Source organism: Pempheris klunzingeri, chromosome 20 (genome assembly GCF_042242105.1).
Source record: "Pempheris klunzingeri isolate RE-2024b chromosome 20, fPemKlu1.hap1, whole genome shotgun sequence".
Taxonomy (NCBI): domain Eukaryota; kingdom Metazoa; phylum Chordata; class Actinopteri; order Acropomatiformes; family Pempheridae; genus Pempheris; species Pempheris klunzingeri.
In genome coordinates this window covers 4,319,660-4,335,067 of record NC_092031.1, presented here as the reverse complement: position 1 = coordinate 4,335,067, position 15,408 = coordinate 4,319,660, and the positions used below count along the sequence as shown (strand labels likewise).

The 15,408-nt window shown below is 41.6% G+C and overlaps 1 protein-coding gene across 1 annotated transcript in view; it reads left to right on the top strand.

The window, feature by feature from the left end:
• The window catches only part of LOC139219520 (ankyrin-3-like), a 127,069-nt gene that overhangs the window by 55,500 nt on the left and 56,161 nt on the right, over positions 1-15,408 (top strand). The window contains exons 5-14 of the mRNA XM_070851412.1: positions 2,203-2,301; positions 5,454-5,639; positions 6,261-6,284; positions 9,108-9,206; positions 9,937-10,035; positions 10,416-10,514; positions 11,363-11,560; positions 13,123-13,221; positions 14,170-14,268; positions 15,264-15,362. Coding sequence (XP_070707513.1) covers positions 2,203-2,301; positions 5,454-5,639; positions 6,261-6,284; positions 9,108-9,206; positions 9,937-10,035; positions 10,416-10,514; positions 11,363-11,560; positions 13,123-13,221; positions 14,170-14,268; positions 15,264-15,362 — 1,101 coding nt within the window. The remainder of the gene's footprint in view (positions 1-2,202; positions 2,302-5,453; positions 5,640-6,260; positions 6,285-9,107; positions 9,207-9,936; positions 10,036-10,415; positions 10,515-11,362; positions 11,561-13,122; positions 13,222-14,169; positions 14,269-15,263; positions 15,363-15,408) is intronic.

Genomic DNA, 15,408 nt, shown 5'->3' with positions numbered 1-15,408 from the left:
GCAAATGAGTGCGTATATAGCCATTGTACACACTGTGTGTATCTGTGTGTGTGTGTGTGTGTGTGTGCTGTGTCAGCAGCTCTGCAGTACTTCCTGGCTCACATTCAATCATCAGCACACACACACACACACACACACACTCGCACGCACTGCTGTGGTCACCACAGCAACCATAACAATGTCAACGTGGAGGGCTTGGCCAGAGGAGTGGAGAAGGAGTAAATTAAGTTGGTATTGATGAGCTATAAGGTGCTGTACTGAAACTCACTGAGTCGTTAGTCAAACTCACTAGTTTGTTTGTCAATCATCTATGGTTTGATTTTTATTTCATCATAAAACATAACTCAGGTCCCAGAGGAAAGCAGATAGAAGAAGGGCACAGCGACTGCTCGTACTGGAGATTTATGATGAGGACGTCCAGCATGACTGTTAGCAAAAACATATTTCTCCCTGCAGGAGTAATCACAAACACAGATGCACACATGTAGGAGTGTGTGTGTCTGTCTTCTATATCTTTCCCTTCTGTGTTTCTGCTATTTAAGCAGACCAACTGGTGACACACAGTTTGTGTGTGTTTCTCTCTGCCTCTTGAATTTGAGAGGTGTTATCTCTTAAGCGCCCTGTTATCTCATAATCTATATTATTATTCTATTTTTATATTTCTTTTTTTGTATGGATTAAACACATGAATATAATGTGTTAATTAGCAGCATTGGGAGGCAAGATGTTTTCCCCTGCCTCCACTCTTAATTTTAAGCTAAGCTAACACCCTCTGGCTATAGCTTCATATTTGCAGTCATCTAACTCTCTGCGAAAAAGGGACGAGGTTTATTTCCTAAAAATGTTGAAGTATTCCTTTAACTTTGCAACTAGCCACATTATTAATTCTGCAATGCAGTGTCAGAGTGTATTTAGTTATGTGGAAAGTGTGGCCTTGGTCATAGCTGCAGTTTGACCGTGAGGTTTTCAAGTGTTTTCGTGAGAGGGTGAAAAATGAGGGAGAAGCTTTTGGTGCATCGACATCAGAATAAATAAATACAAAGAAAAGAGGAGGAGGATGAGCCCTTTTTTTGCATGCTGGAGTGATTTTTGGATCCTTGCGTTGCTATGGAGATCAGTTTTCTTGGCCTTGTTCTGTTGTCGCACCACACACGCACACACAGTCCTCTTCAACTCGAGCTACAGATCAGCTTTTGTGTTTGCTGTTATCAGGTGTGAGGTATGTACTGAGGTGACAGTATGTCCTCCATGGTAGGTCGGCTAGAAGAGTACATTTATGAGCAGTCCTAGAGGCTGGGAAAAAAAAAAACCTGCTTTGGAGTAGGAGAGAGATCAGATACAGATCAAACTTCTGTCATGGTGCTGTGTATAATACCAGTATTTCTCACGATGAAGCGAATCTTCTTGGAATTCAATCAAGAAACCTGATGGGGACGTCATTTTTGGCTGACTCAGCTAATTAAATATCTGAAAAATCAAGGTACTTCATCACATTAATGCACAAATCATGCAAATCCAATATTGCCGTGAAGCAGTCCAGCTTATTGATATTCAACACAGCCCGCTATGACCTAATGCAAGCAGAGGAATCAGCTACCCCAGTAGCAGCTAATGGGAATCCACACCAAGAATAAAGACTAAAAAATACATCTCATACTTAAATATGGAGAATAACATGTCCAGCATCTTGGTTAAAAAGGATCTCATCAGTTTTTAGATTTTAGATTTGCTAAACTATTTAGTCCATCATATCATATAATCATGTTCTTAAAATTCTGTTAACCTTGTGCACTGTCTCAGAAGTGTTCCTATTTCCCCTTTAAATAGTACAACATTACAAATTTCTTTTCAGTAAACTACAGGACCTGTAAAAAAAAAAAGAAACACATTCTGGCTTTCTTTATTCGAAGTTTCATTTTCTAACATTTTTGTTATTTCTTTTAATTTGTAAAACATGAAGTACATGTAGCCCATGTAAGATATAAACATACATCACATAAGGATGAGATCTTATGTCACCTCATAATTATGATGTTGTTTTCTCTATGAGATATGGAAATTGTACTTTCATACTTTCTGACTTCCTGCTCATAGATAGAACTATTGTTCACATTCTTTGAGTGGAGCAGAGAGGGTTGGTGTAATGGTCCTTTAAAGACAGACATCATGGACTGATTCAAGGTTTTCTTCTCTTTTTTCCAGAATGGCTTCACTCCGCTGTACATGGCGGCGCAGGAGAACCACATGGATGTGGTGCAGTTCTTATTGGACAACGGCTCCAGTCAGAGCATCGCCACTGAGGTAACTAAACAAGCACAAACAGATAACATACGGTGGTTAAATATACACTAAATGCCCGTATGCACACACACTCAGGAGCCCACAACAGCTTCTTAATAGCTACCCTTCATCCCAGCCCTCGTCTAGCCTCCCCGTAATTACACTGCAGCATTGTGACCAACAGATGATTTGTTGCAAATGGTGAATCGGTGTGTGCCAACAGTGGCTCATTTAGGAGAGAAGAGCTGAATCACACATGAAGCCATCGTTCACTACGATGTAACGGGTAACAAAGAGACCGAGCGATTAGAGCGCAGGGGGAGGAGAGTTGACAGGAGGGCAGGTGACAGCAGCATGACGATGTTTTCATTCAGAGTGACCTTGACTGTCTTCAGCAGCCGACAGAGGGAGGAACTGGTGACGTTACCGTCTGACATCTGTAGCGTGAGCGAGTGTTACGCTGCGAGTGTGTCAGTACGATCCGTCATGTGCTGTAGTACCGGCAGATGGCCGACTGAAGCGTGACAAACACATCCTCTTTTTGGTCACATCTCTCCGTCTTAAGCATGTTTATTAGGCCGGTGTTTATCATTTCCACTTCAGAATCATCAAAACGGCAGCAAACATGTAATCCACTGCACACCAGGGTCATGAAAGCAGTTTCTTAAAGCAGCTGAGCACTTGAGGAAGTGGTGCATTTGTTGGGGACTATTTTCAGCAGCGGATGAATAGACATTTGTGGCTCTGGTGAGTGTTTATGGCAGCAGGAAGGTGTGTGTGTGTGTGTGGGGTAGAGTCAAAATGAACCACTGAGTGTAATGAGGGAACATGTCATCTAGTTCAACAGTGGGTTAGGGTTTTTATAGTTTTTGGAGCTCTTCTGCACCGAGAAATAAGATATTTGTTGTGAGTCGGCTGTGATGACACACCTGCCCGTGTTTCCTGAATATACAAGTGAAGCTGCTTCTATCTTGATTTGTATATCAGTGTGTGGTGCACTTGTTTACAGAACCTTGTCAACAACTCCATATCTTCTTCCTCCTCAAGTCATCTCATCCTTCCTTTCTTTCTTCCTCCTCCTCTCTCCTTCCCTCATTCCTCCTTTTGTCTGCCTCCTTTTCCCTCCCCACCCCAGTTTCCAACCACATCTTACCCGTCTCCTTCCTCCCTCCTCCCCACTTTCTCCTCCCGTCGGAGACGGAGTGAATTATTCATGTAGGGAAATATATATCCATGTTTGAAGCAACTCCCGGCATTTAATTATTCATATTTAACCATTTCAGCATCGCATGAGGCAGAATATATCAGACAATCTCCTGTTTTTTAAAATTCTTTGTCTGCATCTTCTTTTAGTGCATGTATTGTATTTTTGGCCAATAAAGAACTGTTTTTTTTTACCTCCAATGTACCACAGTACAAACTGTGGAAAATACTCTGCAGTAACATCCACATTTGACCCCAATATTTTCTTTATGATTTGAAGCTAGTATGGATGCCACTTTTTTCTGATTTTTTAGTTTTTAAGTTACGGCACGTTAGTAACGATGAGAATAACTAGTCACATAATAGGTACCTTGTTTTTCTATAGTTTTGATTTGTGCAATTCAGTGTGTTTTTAGGTTTTCAGCTAATTCTGTTGCAGTGAAGTAAAATTATGCTGTGTCACTGCAAGTTCTGAAGCTCGTAAATAAAGATCAAAAAGTGTCTTTTAGTGCCTTTTTGTTTGATGCTGCTGCTGCTGTTGTCTCTTGAGGTATTTTTAGGACATTAAACTGACTGTGTGTCTTCTCCTGAATCCATAATGAGGCAGATGAAACGGGAGGGTAGTGCTTCGGGATTGCTTTTGAAATCCTTAAAAAGGCTAAATTTGAACATGTTTTCGATGCCTGTGGGTGTGTGCATGTGTGTGTGTGTTTTTCAGAGATGCTTGTGGATCTGATTAAGGCTGTGTGTTAATGCGTGTCTGTGTGTGTCTGTGTGTGTGTGTGTGTGTGTGTGTGTGTGTTAGCATGGGTTTATTTGTTTGGCTGGTTGGTTGTTTCTCGCCAGTACAGTTTGGTGTGTGAGCTCTGCAGGATCTCTGAGGGGAGGTTCTGCTTTGATGTGTGGGTGTAGTGATGCTGAGTTGGTTTATCCAGACAGTCGGCGTCCTGTGTAAACACACACAGCCTCTGTACTGTTCTATTTTCTTTGATGATTCATAGATACTGCTGCTAGTAGCCTCTGCTGTGTCTTTATTATATTGCCAGTGTGAATGGATAAGTATGGATGTGTGTGTGCAGTATGCAGTTAGCTTAATCTCATCTTGGTTTGAGCCTGTTAGCAGCTAAATTTCCTTTTGATTTGTCCTTGAGAGACACTGAACCTCTAGTCAAGTACTTACACAACCTTTAGAGCATCTCTGCATTTCTTTTCAACATGACAAACACTGTGAAAGAGCTTCTTTGCATTTCAGCAGAATTCACTCTCTTATAACAGTAGATGACACTGGAGGAGAGCAACCAAGTTTATTTACTGTATTCTTCTTGTGTACAATTTTGAGGTACATGAGTATTTCCATTTTAAGCAACTTTATACTACTACTGAACTGCATTTTAGAGGGAAATATTGTGCTTTTTACTCTACTACATCTACTACTACACCTATTTTTCACTGACTTTTGAAAATTAGATATAAAATCTCAAACTTTGGCAACATTAAAATGCCGACAGGCGTCATTCTGCTGCCTATTAAGTATTTTTGATACTTTTTTCATACATTAGGTGCATTTTGCTGCTTTTACTTGCAATGAAGTATATCTACTAGTGTTGTATTGCTATTTTCACTTAAGCAAAAGATCTGAATGATGCTTCCACCACTGTTTAGTGATGAAGCTGAGGAAAATGTTGATTCACTGTGACACTGAATAGCAGTGTGTGTCTGTCTGTGAGCATACAGGTGAGCGTGCTTGGCTGTGTAAAAGACACACTGCAGTACTTTAGGTGAGACAGGAATACTTGTTGCCACTGCTGACCCCGTGTGTCAGGCAGCTGTCTGACTTACATAATGTAAGTTTACACGGGAGGCGCACTGCTGTGTAGCGTTAATGTGTTACTTTCTCTACTATAATGTTGTTTGTTATGTCCAAGATGGGATTGAAAGCACATTCCTTAACTGTTTCTGCGGGTTCACAGGATGGTTTCACTCCTCTGGCGGTGGCATTGCAGCAGGGTCACGACCAGGTGGTTTCCCTCCTACTGGAAAACGACACCAAGGGGAAGGTCCGTCTGCCAGCGCTGCACATCGCCGCTCGCAAAGATGACACCAAGGCCGCCGCACTCCTCCTCCAGAATGACCACAACGCTGACGTAGAGTCCAAGGTACGCTCTCTTTACTATAGGCAGGACTACTATTCCCATCATGACCTACTGCTTGACCTAGTGTCAGAGGAAGTGGTTTTGTTTACTTTTGTTTTGTTTATTAATCCTGGCTCCATGACACCTTGGAAGGTTTTTACTGCGCACCCTTTGTTGATTCCTCTTTAAAAAGTCCTGAACATGTTTCCTGTGGTACAACTGTTTACTTTCTTGTTTACATTTTTGATAAAAGTCTTTACATGTGTCATATTCTAAGTGCCGCTGAGGGCAAGAACAGGGTCGTCTTTATTGCTTGATAACGATAATGCATATACTTGATACTCGATAATGGATATACTTCCCACAGAGTCTGTCTCAGCGTAGAACAAATATCAGACTATAAGGGAGAGGCTCAGTCCATCATCCTGTTGTGTGTCCCTCTGTGTTTTGATTCTTTTCATTATCTTTGGCCACATTCCCATGAATCCCATCCTACAGCTTCGTGCAACCATGGTTTGGTGTTGTAGTTGTTGTGGTGCACTAACCACCCCATTCTCTCCTCCTCCTACTCCTCCTCCTCCTCCTCCCTCTATTTGTTCCTTTTTCTTACCCTACCGCCTCCCTGTTTTCCCTTTTCCCTTCTAGATGATGGTGAATAGAACAACAGAGGTACATGTTCTCTTCTCTTCTCCTCTCTTCTCCTCTCCTCTCCTCTCCTCTCCTCTCATTGTTCACTCATTGGTCACCATTGCAAAGCCAAAGCCTTCTGTCTGCTAGCATGAACGCTAAATGCTGGCATGAACGCTTTTGCTGCTGACAGCGTCTCACCTGTGTGCCTGTTTTTAAGCCTGCATCGCATTTCGACTTTTTGCTTTATGTGCATCCAGCTGCTCGCTGCTTTTGGGCAGAGATGAAAGAAATGACAATAGAATTTCACCTTAAGTATATCTAGAGCTTTTGAAACCATTATTTCCAGGCCTAGGTCTTTTTCAGTAGATCTAGCAATGTACGATATAATCTCATGGTTAATGCATAATGCACATTTCCACAGAACAACAGCATCCTTCATTTAACAGAAATATATATTTAATCCTCCTGTTAATTTAACTTTTTCCCAACCAATATTAGTTTGCAGTCAATGAACCTTAACACTTTCTGTAGATTTTTCACTTTAAAAGCCAACCAGTAACAAAGTGAAAGTGAAAGGACAATCAACTGGTGAATGAAAATGGCAAGAAAAACTGAGAGCAGCACAGTTGAGGGAATGTACATGCACATAATACTGAATTTAAAAAGGGGAAAGTTTAAGTTGGCATTAACTGAGAGGCTTTTATTAAACCTGTTCCAAATAAAGGCCCAGTTCTCTCTGCCATTGGGGTAGTTGAAGACCACTAGTAGTATTCAGGAGAATATTTGCAGTGAAATCAATTGAAGCACTGAATCAGAAAACATTTGATGAGGTGTCTTCCACATGAAAAATGCAGCAGTGACCAGCTGTGGTCTTCACAGACATCTTTAACACATGTTTTAATGTGCACAATGATCATTTAGTCTTCTTCAGTCCTGATGCATTTTTCTAGTAGTGTCCAATGTTGGATCCATCAATAGATCCACTCATAGATCTCAGTTATTCCTTTCTGGTAAAGATGCAATGTGTACTGTGTAACTTCTCGTCCTAATGTGCTATGTTAAACCTAACCATCATCTTTGCTAAGCCCAACGTCACTGAAGATGTGCTGCTCACCCTTAAACGAGCTGGCCGGCATTTGGGAAATACGCTTATTTGCTTTCCTGACGAGAGTTAGATGAGAATATTAAGACCACTCGCATGTCTGTTGGGTAAATATGAACCTAAATGCAGCAGCTGGTTAGCTTAGTTTAGGATCAGAGACCAGGGAAAACAGCCAGCTCACTAATATATGTTCAAATTAAACAAACAAGCTACAACGTGTTTATCAGCTTCCTCCTGAAGTCTCCACTGCACACCTGGCAACATCACAGTGACATCAAGGCTCCAGGAAGTCCCTCACTAGCTGTTCCAATCTTTATGCTAAGCTAAGCTAAGCTAACCGGCTGCTGGCTGTGGCTTTGTATTTACTGTGCACACATTTGAGTGCTACTCAAGCAATAATGGATTTCAAATGATCGAAAGTGATTTTCTTTTTGTGGTTATGGATAGGAAATGCCTGACATGTGTCGCCCCAGAATGCCAGATCATTAAACCGTCACCCTCTACGTTTTTGTCCTTGTTTTTTTCTCATGCCTTGATGTTACCAAGAAACATCAAATTGACCGTCGCTGTATAGCCAGCTAACATGCAAAACAGTCAACCGGCTGATGCAAGCTGGTCATTAATGTTTGCATCCGCTAACCTTGTGGTCTTGGGCAGTTGTATTGATGTATTAGCTGTTACAAAGTATACAAGTGCAGGTTTTTATCCTTTCCCCCATGACTCCTCTTCTTCCATCCACAGTAGCACCTCTCTGTAATGTGATCCCACTGGACCTTACAATAATTTGTGACATCTGTCAACTAGAAAAAGTGTTGTTGTTCCCAGCACTGCTTAAGTGATTGCTTGTTAAGCGTACAATCTTGATTTTTTTTCAGCAATGTATATGCTGTTATTTGCTCATGTTACCTAAAGTTTGACTGTGCATGCGACCATCTGTCTATCAAAGAAGAGCAGAAACTGTAAGGATCTCATCCAGCTGTCGGGGCTGAAATTATAGTAATGACCTCAGTCACCAATAGATTTTTATTTAATTGCATTTCAAACAAACATGGCCCTGACTGTCACATTACTGTCACTGCACCCAGAAAGGAGATTCAATAGAACAACTCATTGATTTTACTCCTGGTAATAGAATATTGATCATGAAATCAGGAGTAAAAGTGTTTTCACCAATTAAGACTAAACTGGAAATGAATGATTTATGTTTCGGATACTTTTCCGGAAGACTTGTGCCATATTTGGTAACTTTAGTCCAGGCGTTTTAATTGATGGCTTATTTAAATCAGCCTTTTAGGTCTAGATTGCCTCTAACTAATGCAGATGCATGCCTACCTGCATGTCTGGTTTTTCTATTTCCTGTCACATGAAAACATACTGTATCAAGGAGCTGAGATAGATATTCCCCAGATGAATTACCTTTGCATGATTTTCATTCGACAGGAACTTAACATGCTTATGGTTGCTTATGTTGTGGTTCTGTCCACTTCAGGCCTGAACAGTGTCACACACACTTGTCTTCATTACACAACCGAAGAAAATAATGATATTTTATTATAATGGGAAATTGCAGCACCTTATGTTTTGTAAACTTTACAAAGCATGTTGTTCCTCTGCTCAGCCCTGCGCTCTGTTAGCCTGCTTTTGGCCAGCCGCCCTGTGGTGTCTCATCATGCTTCGCTCATGGCTCATTAAGAGAGATGTTTTGCTTCTTTTCCTCTGTCTTTAAGTGATTCTCTTGTCTGTTGTCTTGTCCCTCTCAGAGCGGTTTCACTCCTCTCCACATTGCGGCTCACTACGGCAATATCAACGTAGCGACACTCCTGCTTAACAGAGGAGCAGCAGTGGACTTCAAGGCAAGGGTAGGTGCTTCGCTTCAAAGATGGCAAACACACACACACACACACAGACTCTTTGTGGTGAGTGCTGCTACAAGCTCTCACTCCTGGAGTCTCATATGAGATGGCTCGACATTATGTGTGTGTGTGTGTGTGTATGTGCAGGAATCTAATGCTGACATGTGTAAAATCTACAGCTGTGCTTGTCACTCTGCAGGAGGAAGCATACATGTCGTCTGTGTGCTACATGATCCTTCATTCATGGGATTTGTTGACTAGGAGTAAAATAGATGACATTTTTGGTGACATTATTTCAAAGACAAACCAGCAAAAATCTGTATCAGCCTGTAGTCATACAAATGATATAGTGATGAAACAGTTGGTAGACTCTTTATAATACCGGCTTCACAGTGCTTATCCTATTAAAACTTCCTCCTCTTGTAGAAGGACACCCAGTGCCACCTCTAGAGGGGGATATTTATCAATCTTCCTCCTGTGCTGTCAAATATAGCCCCTTTTCTCTAACTGAGTAAGCACAGAAATGTGAACTGTGCTTCATTTGCAGTTGAAATGCATAATGTGAATTGTGTTACTGTACCTATTATGTAGACAATGTCCTGAATTTGGACAATATGAGACCATCAAGCAGAGGACGCTCTGTGTTATCTTCCTATTGTGCTATTTTCCTTTTATATTAATCTGAGTGAGATTTCTTGTGTCTGAATGACGAAGTGATGCTTTTCTTTCTCCCCAGAATGACATAACACCACTGCACGTAGCATCCAAACGTGGGAACAGCAACATGGTGCGACTGCTGCTGGAGAGAGGGGCCAAGATAGATGCACGGACCAAGGTACACACACACACACACACACACACACACACACACACACACACACACACACACACACACACACACATCTTCTCTTACAGTACCCATATTATATCATCATCGCTAGGTGACAAATGCAGCTTTCTTTGCCCACCATTCTTTAGCTGAGGGTTTTTCTCAACCTATAGACGCACATGTATTCTTGAAATGAAATGAAATCATGAATATCACCCAAATCCTCCTACAGCTGTGTGGAAGTGAAGGTCGTCTGCAGTGTCTTGTCACAAACCCCTGCAGGGAGGGCTTCACTGAGTTGCTTAAGGACACTGTTGGTGATGGTGTGAAGTTAAAAGCTGAACGGCAGCCACTGTACCTGCATTGCTCTGTTTGTTTTTGCACAGGACGGTCTGACTCCTCTCCACTGTGGAGCCAGGAGCGGCCATGAGCAGGTGGTGGAGATGCTGCTGGACAGAGGAGCTCCAATACTGTCAAAGACCAAGGTACACCTCCAGTCTTTGTGTGTCTTTATCTCTTACTCTCATGCCCTCTGTCTTCTCTTATATCACTCTCTCCTTCTATTCGTTCTGCTTCCCAAGAAGTTTCATAGACTTCAGTGACTCCTCGTGTTCTTCATCTTGTTACCTCCCTAACCCTTAGGCCATTTTGGGCTCATTGGGGGCTTTTCAGCGATACCCTAAATTGGGAATATCCCAGTACTGGATGGATGACGAACTTCTGGACTCTTGTGTTTAGTGTTTATTTTCTTTTGGGTGTATTTGGCAGAGTGTAGGCATGGCGGCTGCTGTTTTTGATTCTTCTGTACCGTCCTACTTGAGAAGAGTTGAATGTTTCAGTTACAAGGCAAATGGCCAAAAATGCAAGCAAACGCAATTAATTAATGCAATTAAAATGGCATTTAGCTTTACGGTCCACCAGCAAACTGACCACTTTATGATTTTTCCTTTGCACAATTTGATCACAGTGTATTATTTTATTATTTCATATGCTTTTTGGTTCTCTTCCTGTTCCAGTTTTTCCTTTTATTGCTCCACTTTGACAAAAATGATTAAACTCAGTGGTTTATGTATAATACAATTTATTGTCATCACGTGAAATGATGCAGTCCAACATGACATCATCCTTAATTGCAAGCAAATTACAGGAGGAGGGGTGGGGGTTCAGTTCCTCCTGACAGGCCTGTTGATGACAAAATGAAGTCTGCTGTGTCAAAGGGGTGTGGGGGAGGGCGGACTCCCTTTCTCACTTGTAAAATGCTGAGGTTAACAAGCACACTTAATGTTTTTTATAATGCTTGCAACATTCTTACAAATACTTTGTTCTCCTCCAGAACGGTTTGTCTCCCCTCCACATGGCGACGCAGGGCGACCACCTCAACTGCGTCCAGCTGCTTCTGCACCACGAGGTGCCTGTGGATGACGTGACCAATGATTATCTGACTGCTCTGCACGTAGCTGCCCACTGTGGACACTACAAGGTGGCAAAGGTCATCGTGGACAAGAAGGCCAACCCCAACGCCAAGGCACTGGTGAGGCAGCAGAGAGACACAGCTGACCTTATGTAGTTTCTGTGTTTATGATTGAAATAAAAATATGACAGAGGAATGGGAGGAGAGTATAAAGAGAGGGGGGGGGTTAATGTAACAGAAGGATTGATGGGTACAGAAAAAAATAGTTGGTGATGATATGAAGTCATCCCATCACTCAGAAGTGTAACCAACCCTGTTGGTCCCTTTAAATCTTCTCATTCATGTATTTGATAGAATGTATAATTCTGCTGCCTATTTGCGGCCTCCAGTGTAACACAGACCAAACATTTTGGAAAAATGATGTTGGGCTGTGACTCTATTTCAATCCCTGTTCACTCACATGCTGTGGATCAAACTGGAACTGGAAATTTATGGAGACTGATGGTCTGAACGGAGGTCATACGGAGGTCTGACATTAGAAGAGAATCATTCATTGTAGATTCATTAAAAGTATTGCAGCATAGAAGCCTAGACGGCAGAAAAAGAAAAGCATTTTGCCTCTCTGCGTATTCACCTCATGCTGCGGTGGCCTTTGATTTAATGGGCTGAAGTTCAGTTGCACACTCGAGCCAGTTCTGGAAATGTTGTGAGGTCCCACCTCGTAGGATTACATGTGCAACACAAAAGGAAAAGTGACACGTGAAACTACCAGCATGTTTACTTAACAAGGTGTGTGACAGATAGGGGCTGTAGATTGGGAGGGAAAGCTAGTAAGAAATAGATTTTTTCTGCAGGGATTTTAATGGAAGCTGCACTGCTGCTCAAGGTTGTGGCAGTGCAATGTTTAAGTGATACAATCAGGTCTTGATGATTTCATCTCCCAACCAACCAAAATTTCTTGTTTGCTCTTCGCCTCCTTTCTGTTCTTCCTCCCTTACCTCCCTCGCTATCCCTATTTTTTCTTTGTTTACAACAAAAATAGAGAAAAAAGGGACTTGAATGGGGAAGAAAAGACACAGTAGAGAGAACATGAAGGTTGTTAATGGAGGAAACAGACAAGGAGGCTAAAAGAGACTTTATAACCCCGGCCACTGTCTTGGTGTAAGACAACCATCTCTGCTCTGTAATGGGAGAAGTCTGGGTGTGGTTAGAGCACTGGGACTTTATAGCTAGAGAGAATGAGGAGGAAAAAAAGAGACGGAGAGGAAAATGAAGTCATAGGATTGAGCCAGAAACCTCAAAGCCAAGCGAGTAAAAGTGGGAGGGTGGGACAGAGGGGGCAGAGTGTACGTGTTGGCGAGAGAAGAGTGAGTTGTAAAGAAGAGTATCTATTTCAGTGCAGCTTACTTTTTCTTTTTCCTTGTTTTTTTTTTTTTACAGCTTAGAGTTGAGTCAATTATTTCCACACATGCTTGTCTGGTTTGCATGCAGAAGGGTTAAGAGAAAAAGTTACAGAAAGAAGGGAAAAAGAAAAAGAAGGTCTCTCTTTGTACGGTATTTTCCATTTGTCGTTCCAGATTTGTCTTCCGCCAGCTCTGCAAGACCTGAAAGCAACACACAAAGAGTTTCTGGACTATTTTTGCTCTTTAAAATCTTCATATTTTTGTTTTCCTGTGCTTTAGAATGGTTTCACGCCCCTGCATATTGCCTGTAAGAAAAATAGAGTGAAGGTGATGGAGCTTCTTCTGAAGCATGGAGCGTCTATACAGGCAGTCACAGAGGTAGGTCTGTGTGTGTGTGTGTGTGTGTGTGTGTGTGTGTGTGTCTGTGTGTGTCTGTGTGTCTGTGTGTGTGTTTGTGTGTGTGTGTGTGTGTGTGTGTGTGTGTGTGTGTGTGTGTGTGTGTGTGTGTGTGTGTGTGTGTGTGTTTGTCTGTGTCATGAAAGCACTATGGCAACACTTGTTTTTGTGTACTACAGCAAAAAAAAAAACAATTTTAGAGAGAAATACTTTACTTTTTTATACCACTACATTTGTCTCTCAGTGGATACTTTGAAGGTTAACAGGTAAATACTTTACATTCTGCAAAAATATTACTAATATTATTATTATTATTAAGGCTCATTTTCTGCTGTCCTCCTGCTCATTGTTTAAGGGAAGCTTGTACATAAATCCAAGTCTATTTTCCTATCAATCAACACATCAGAAGCTCTGGCCCTTATGAAGAAAATCTGCTATCACATTTGGTTTTATCTCCTCTTTGCATGTTGTTAGCAATCCAAGCAACATTTGAGTATCACTTTTGGTTCTTTATTGGTTATGTTGCTTTAATTAAGTAATCACAATCTAGTAGTCAATAATGTGGTTTGATTTGAGCAAATTCTTTGCTGTAGAAAAAAACTGGGTTAAAACAGCTTTCAAGAATAAGGTGACATTTTTATTGATTGTAGACCTTTTTATCCTCTTCTTTTTAGATTCTCTGATGTTCTTAAAGCTGAAATAATCTAACTAGACTTAAGAATAGAAGACAACTGGGACTCAATAACTTTATTTAATATTAATGACTACTATTCTGCAGGGCTAACATAGTTTTATCATCATATCACATTAAAGTCAGCATTGACAGTAAAATGTTGCTCACATGTTAATGCACAGTTTAAGCTGTTTTTTTTATTCGGTTAATCTGTTTTAATTTTTCTCCTCTCCTCTGTGTGTCTCCTCACCGCACAGTCCGGTCTGACTCCGATCCATGTTGCAGCATTTATGGGACACGACAACATCGTCCACCAGCTGATCAACCACGGGGCGTCACCAAACACAAGCAATGTGGTGAGTTCAGGAAGTTCCTGATTTCTGACAGCCTGACAGAATGGAAACGTTAATGGGACGATAATACATTCAGTGATAAAACTCTAAAATCAGACAGACAGACGGACAAAGATGGAGACTAGCTGGAGAACATTTTAGCAGCTAAAGAGCCAGATACGTCCCTCAGGAGTTGGTAGAGACCAAAAACAGAGCACAAAGAGAGGTGGCACAAACACAAATCCAAATGAATAAAATGAATTAAATGTTTGCTCCCAAGTTCTCCATATCACTTTAAAAGGTGATTATATGTCAGATGTTGTGTCCACCGCTTGTTTCCACTGTTCCCAAGTGGCCAGTTATTGCAGGTTAAAGTAGGATTTTGAACGAGGGGCTGAAAAGTCCTTGTAATGTGTTTTTACATGATACTTTCCTCCACCACCTGATACCTGACACCTGAAACATAGAAGTTCACAGATAGACACTGATGCATTTAAACATAGAAAGTGTGTTATTGGAGCAGATAGTAGAGAAAACCTCTGTATTTCAGGAAGGAGGTAAGAAAGTCTATTAATGCCTTGTATACGTAAAGGAAAGACCTCTCACTCCCATCTTGTCTGTCAGTGCTTTTCTGTGGGAGCTACGAACTCTTACTAGTTCTGTTAACTCTTAAATCACATTAAAGGAGAGAGAGAGAGGAAGGAAGAGAAAGAACTGAGTAATAAGCAACCAGAGAGGGGGAATAAAAAGGGGAAAGAGTACTGCACATTCAACACTTCAACCCCAAGTATTTGGTCGCCCACGCCGTGTTTGTGGCCAGGTTACCGTAGAAACGGAGCATTATGGGACGTCATCATGGTGAGATGGGTGTGGAGAGCACAGGGTCTCTCTCTCTCTCTCTCTCTCTCTCCTCCCAAGATTTTTGTGTGTGTTTTCATGAGGAAGGAAGGCAGAGAGGAAACAAAACTTTGGAATAACCATCCAGTCTTTTTTCTTGTGTGTGTGTGTGTGTGTTCCAGAGGGGCGAGACAGCGCTCCACATGGCAGCGAGGGCAGGACAGTCAAATGTGGTCCGATATCTGATCCAGAACGGAGCACGAGTCGATGCCACGGCCAAGGTAGACCACGTGTCACATTTGACTTCAGACAAAAGTCAATCTTCTA